This window comes from Tupaia chinensis, unplaced genomic scaffold (genome assembly GCF_000334495.1).
Source record: "Tupaia chinensis unplaced genomic scaffold, TupChi_1.0 Scaffold144058_2, whole genome shotgun sequence".
Taxonomy (NCBI): Eukaryota; Metazoa; Chordata; class Mammalia; order Scandentia; family Tupaiidae; genus Tupaia; species Tupaia belangeri.
The window spans coordinates 328,324-334,535 of NW_006203911.1; the positions used below are offsets into that span (position 1 = coordinate 328,324).

At 35.3% G+C, this 6,212-nt stretch overlaps 1 protein-coding gene across 1 annotated transcript in view; it reads right to left on the reverse strand.

Annotated features, from left to right (window-relative positions):
* The window catches only part of ZNF280C (zinc finger protein 280C), a 53,051-nt gene that overhangs the window by 21,915 nt on the left and 24,924 nt on the right, over positions 1-6,212 (reverse strand). The window contains exons 9-10 of the mRNA XM_027767243.1: positions 5,689-5,744; positions 2,256-2,476 (exon numbers count right to left, since the gene is read on the reverse strand). Of these exons, the coding sequence (XP_027623044.1) occupies positions 2,256-2,476; positions 5,689-5,744 (277 nt within the window). The remainder of the gene's footprint in view (positions 1-2,255; positions 2,477-5,688; positions 5,745-6,212) is intronic.

Below are 6,212 nucleotides of genomic sequence, written 5' to 3' on the forward strand. Positions count from 1 at the left end.
CTCATAAAACAAACAAAAACCAAAACACACATACACACAAAACCCTCTAAGGCTTTAAAGCCTTCTAGCAAAGTGTGTACTTTACATACTAATAATTTACAATCATTAAGTGGCTTAGTAAACATTTTTCTTTTCATCTTGTTTATAAAATAATTCATTAATGAGGTTAATATGAAATATCACTAATTTATAAAAAAAGAAACATCACCAATTTAACTTTTCATTATAATTTGAGAATATAAATTTTTAGATATTTTTGGTAAGGAAAAACAAAAGGCTTCTTTTTCATACATGAAATACTTTTAAAACAATATACTTGAAGAAAAAAAAAAAAGAAAGAGAAAGAAAGAGTTACCACCAAACTACAGGCCTTGAAGAAATACAGTGGGTTTCAGCTGCTTAAGAGAAACTACTGGTATTTCTATTTGTGTATTGGTTTCTAATGTATATAATAGCAATTTTAATGCCTATAATTACAACAGTCTTCTGGCTTATTCAATGATACTGGCTTACTATTAGCACAAACTGTTCATTTTTTTCCTTGACAACTGTGTCTTCTACAGCACTGTCCATTTTTTCAGTTTTACATTCTGCCATTTTAGCTTCCCTAAAAGACTTCTTTTGGGAAGAAACTATGACTTCGATGGCAGAGAGTACAATATAAATGGGCATAACTATTTCAGAGTGCTTTCTGAAGGTTTTTGCTAAATTCCAAAGTAGAGTTACTCAATCAAAACAATTTCAGGGACCAGCAGGTGGTGTGGTGTTTAAGGTGGCTGGGCTCCCACAAAGCTGACCATGGTTCAAGTCCCGGACTTGGCAGTTCACTTTTCTACAATGAATAAAAGTAAATAATTCTTTTTTTGCGGGGGAGTTTTTCGCTATAGGGCGTGTGCGCTCGCCAGACAGAGAGAGACATAGAGACAGAAAGCGAGAAATCACCGCCCAGGGGGGATGGTCATGCCGCAATCCCTTCTCCTCCATTCTCCTCTCGGGATCTTGGGCACGCACGCACACGCGCCCGGCATGAGTTTTAAGCCACCGGGTCTGGGACGCGAACCACGGTCGACTACGTGGGAGTGCAGCGACATAGCCATTACGCTAACTGCTGGTTCCCAATAATTCTTTAAAAGAAATAAAAACCAACAATTTCAAGGCTGAATCAACTATTAATATTTACAATTATTCGCTATGAATCTCTAAAGGAAATACTCTTAAAATGTAGTGATAATGTCACCAACCTAGATAACATTTATCATGAAGGTTTTGACATTTATCTCTCTTTCCACATTTCGAAAATAATACTTCTCTTTAAAGGTGGTATACCTTGAAATACTTTTTCCCCTGCATTTTACTTTGAAAATCATTCCCCAAATCAGAGATTCTACGGATTAACAGATATGTGGTAAATCGAGTATAGGAAAGTGTTAATAGTAGAACTAAGGTGGGAAGTAGGCAGATGTTCAACTTTTCCAACTTTGCTGAACATTTGAACATTTTTATAACAAAATACAGAAAAAAAACCTCACCAAACATAAATACTAAGCAATGAAAACAATGAAAAATAGTAATCGGTATGTCTTGTTACTTTGTTTTTTATGCTATTGCTGAAGATAGCCATGTAATATATCATACAGTTCAAAGATTGCAAAATACAATTTCTTAAAATTTAAAGCATACATGTATAAAATCTTTAAAATTTTACTGGGAATTAAATCTTTACGATGTGTTGATTTATCAAATCAAAGCAGACACGGTTCACAGAACTGGTACTTCTCTAGGAAGATCACCAAAAAAAGATCTTTTTTTCTCGGTAAAGTAAATGTGCTAAAATTATAGATATGAATTGAAAAATTTGAGCATTATTGTAAGACTAATATGGAGAAGGTCTAACCGGATAAAATGGTTTCTGTAATATAACAAAAAGATTAAAATGAAGTTAGAAAATAAAACATATCTCATGAAAACATCCAATTTAATGATAAATACAGAAAAAAAGTAATTTTCTAAGTGAAAATAAATTTTATCCTTTCTCAAGCCATCCATCAGGAAAAAAACACAACTAAGTGAATTCAGAAGTCAAGCTTCTAAAATACCAGAAAGAATAAAAGCTTTTCCACATAATAACCTATCTCTATTCTTAGTAGAAAGTGTTAAAATTGCTTACCTAGGATGGCATAAAAAAATAAAGATATGACACTCATATCTGTAGTCTCTCAGTTTTCAAACAGAAATAAAAATAAGTATTTACATACCTAATATTATTTTTAAGAACTTTCAAGCAACTGAAGCACTTAAAGGTTGTATAAGTCTTCTGTTCCTCTTCAACGGCACCTTCATGTCTTCCATAATAAAAGTCACTAACTAACATGATCAATTTTCCTGTCTCTGAACCAATCTTATTTTTGTTTTCAGCATATAAAAATTCAGCTTTAATAATTCTCAAAAGGTTATTTACCATGTCTGGACAACAACGCTGAAAGAGGAAAAAAAAAGCCTTATTTAAATTTCATTTAAAAATTAGATACCAAAAATGATTGTGTTTACAATTAGGGCTAGACCATATAAAATTATGTTTGGCAATATTAACTGGAAAGTTTCACTAAAATGTTCATGTCTTTCCTTAAAAATTCTAAAATATCCAAATAATAAACATACTATCTTAATAGAAAATAACTTTGAAAACAGATCGAAAGCCTTGAGATTGAATATGTCTATACTCTGATCTTACTAAGATATGTATGTAATACTTCCCTCTTTACAACTTTTCGGATGTAAGTATTTAATAGTAATTTGTTTCTTGGCTAAACATAATTTCAAACTGTGTCAAGATATATAGCTTAAAAGGGAAGGTGTTTTATTTTTAAATTTTCTAGAGGTTGCATGTACTTGCTAGAGAGAAAAGAAAGTGATAAAGCACCCCACCATGGAGGACATTTCACAAACCCTTCTCCATTTCTCCATTCAAGATTTTAGCCACACATATGCACATGCCTGGAATGTATTTCAACTCACTGGGTCTAGGCCTTAAACTGTGCCATTGGCCATGTAGGATCCCGCTGTCTTATGTACAACTTTATGGTTGTTGTTCATATCTCAATAAAGCATTTTTAAAGACAATATACTAAGTTAGAGTTTGAGAAAAATTCCTAAAAATCCAAAGTACATACAAAGCAACCACAAAGCAAAAGACCCTTAAAAAAAGGAAAAAGATAAAGCTTAACAAAAAATTTTGACAGAGCCACAGTAAAACCTATCAGACCAATGAAATCTCTGTCAGTGAATATAAATAGATTTAACTCAATTCCTAAAGGAAAAGACTTTTTTTTAAAGAGGTTTCTTTTCTTTTTCTTTTCTTTTCTTTTCTTTTTTTTTTTTTTTGGCTATAGGGTGTGTGTGCTCAACAAACAGAAGGACAGAGAGAGAGAGAGACAGAAAATGAGAAATCACCCCGTGGGGGGATAGCCACACTGCAATCGCTTCTCCTTCATTCTCCTCTCAGGATCTTGGGCACACACGCACACGCGCTCAGCATGAGTTTAAGTCACTAGGTCCAGGACTCGAACTGCTGTCAACTACAGGGGAGTCCAGTGATGTAGCCATTATGCCATCTGCTGGTCCCAGAAAAGATATTTTTTAAATGTACGATCATGAAAGAAAATACAACTCTGCTGAAAGTAAGACAACAAGGTGATGTGGAAGGGTTGAAAATAAGTAAAAAAAAAATATAATGGCAAAATTGGGAACAGTGAGAAAATAAGGGTTGTGGACCTCATACCAAACAAAATAGATTTCAGGCTACAAAGCATTAAATATTAAGACAAAAAAAGGATGTGTCAATGCTAAAGGGTATATTCATAATGAAGTTAAGAGAGAGAGGCATATCTATATTCTAAAGAGAAACTCCATGAAATAGAATTAGAAGAGAGTCACGAAAATAGTGACAATATTAGATTTGGATTTACCTTTCTCTACCATACTCAAGGAGGTAGATATAGGGATAGATCCAACATATTGGGTTATTGGGAAAGTCATAATAATGCACTTTTGCATAGAAAAATACATCATGACCTAATAGTTGTGTCCAAGAATGAAGAGATTTGTTATTTAGAATTTTGGAACACTCTCCCCCCACCCAACTTTTTGTAAAATGCTGAACTTCAACAAAAATTTGTCAATCTTTAAAACAGTGAGCAACACCCTTTTCCTAAATTGTTTCTTTGCTTTGCACTCTTTTCATTCCTTCTTTCCTATATATAATCTATACTGCCTCTTTCCCCTTTCCTGCCATTTACACTGGATATATAAGAATCTTCACATAAGCATAATAGAATATTGAAATACCTACAAAAATGTTTTAAGTGGAATGTTACCCAAACCCCATACCCTCAGTAATACTTTAAAATTTTAGTTTAAAAAACTTAATTCTGAGGCCAGCAGATGGCACAGTGGTTACATTGCTAGATTCCCACATGTACAACTGTGGTTCAAGTCCATGAAGTAGCTTGAAACTCACACTGGGCGCATGTGCCTGAGTGCCCCCAAGATCCCAGAAAAATTATGGAGAAGGGATTGCAGCGTGGTCATCCTCCCCGGGAGGGTGATTTCTCACTTTCCCTCTCTGTCTCTCCCTCTGTCTCCTTTAAGTGCATGAACCCTATGGCAAAAACCTCTATAAAAAAATTTTGGGGACCAGTAGTTGGCATAATGGCTATGTCACTGGCCTCCCATGTAGTCGACCGCGGTTCTAGTCCTGGACCCAGTGGCTTAAACTCACACTGGGCGTGTGTGCATGTGTGCCCAAGATCCTGAGAGGAGAATGGAGGAGAAAGGATTGTGGCATGGCCATCCCCCCGGGGGCTGATTTCTCCCTTTCTGTCTGTCTTCTGGTGAGCACATGCACTCTATAGAAAACTTCCTACACCAATATAAAGCTGGAATTCATTTATAAGTATGTAAACTATATTCTGGATTGAGCTACATATTATTTATTTCATATGAAATGCTCCATCATTAGGAGTTTGTTTCTGAGTGTTAAAAAAATAAAAAGTAGGGGCCAGCAGGTGGCATGGAGGTTAAGGTGACTACCCACATAGCTGACTGTATAATTAGAGTCCCAGACCCAATGGCTCAAGCCAGGTGCATGTGTGTAAACAAAATCCTGAGAGGAGAATGGAAAACAAGTGACTGCAGCATGGCCACCCTCCCCCGGAGGGTGATTTCTCTACCTTTCTCTTTCCCCAGCCAAGTGCCTACACTCTGTAGCAAAAAAAAAAAAAAAAAAAGAAAAAAAAAAAAAAAGAAAGAAAGTAAATGACAATGAAAATGAAAATGTAGAGGCCAGACCTAGGGGTTAGGGTAGCTGGATCACCCTGGACAACAAGTTCAAATACCAGCCCGACCATCTTAAAAAACATGATGATGGGTGTGTGTACACGCATGTTCCAAATCCCAACAGGATGAATAAATGGAGAAGAGGTTATAACGTTATCATTGCCCCATTGGGGGAGGGTGCTATCTCCTTGTTTCTCTGTCTTTCTCTATTGAGTGCGGGTGCCCTCAGGGAATTAAAAATATTTAAAAAGCAAACTAAGATTTTGAATGAATAGTGTGACAAGCATATGTCACCACAGACAAAAAAATAAGGTAAACAAATGGAATTTTTAAATGATAGGAAAGACTAAGTACCTCATAAAAGGCCTGCTTTACAAGAAGTTTGAAGAATAGCATGAGTTCATCAAATACTATATTATTTTCATTTAAAGTTAAAATGCAATATATGAACACAATGAAATGCACATAAACTTTTTTAAAATTTCATGATTGGCTAGGATTTTAAAATCTTACATAATCATGCTGAATATCAATTTTTTTTTTTTTAGATTTTTGCCACAGGGTGCATGCACTTGCTAGAGAGCTAGAGACAGAGGGTAAGTGAAAAATCATCCCTCGGGGGGATGTCCACATTGCAATTCCTCCTCTAATTCCATTCTCCTCTTGGGATTTAGGGAACGCATGCACACATGCCTGGAGTGATTTTTCAAGCCACTGGGTCTAACTCAAACTGCAGTCAGCCATTTGGAAGTCCAGTACCTTAAACACCACACCATCTGTTGGCCCCCTGAATATTAAATTTTACTTAAGTTATATGAAAATACCAGTAAGAAAAACTTTCTTATCTAAACATCTGGACAAATCTGCATTTACTTTAT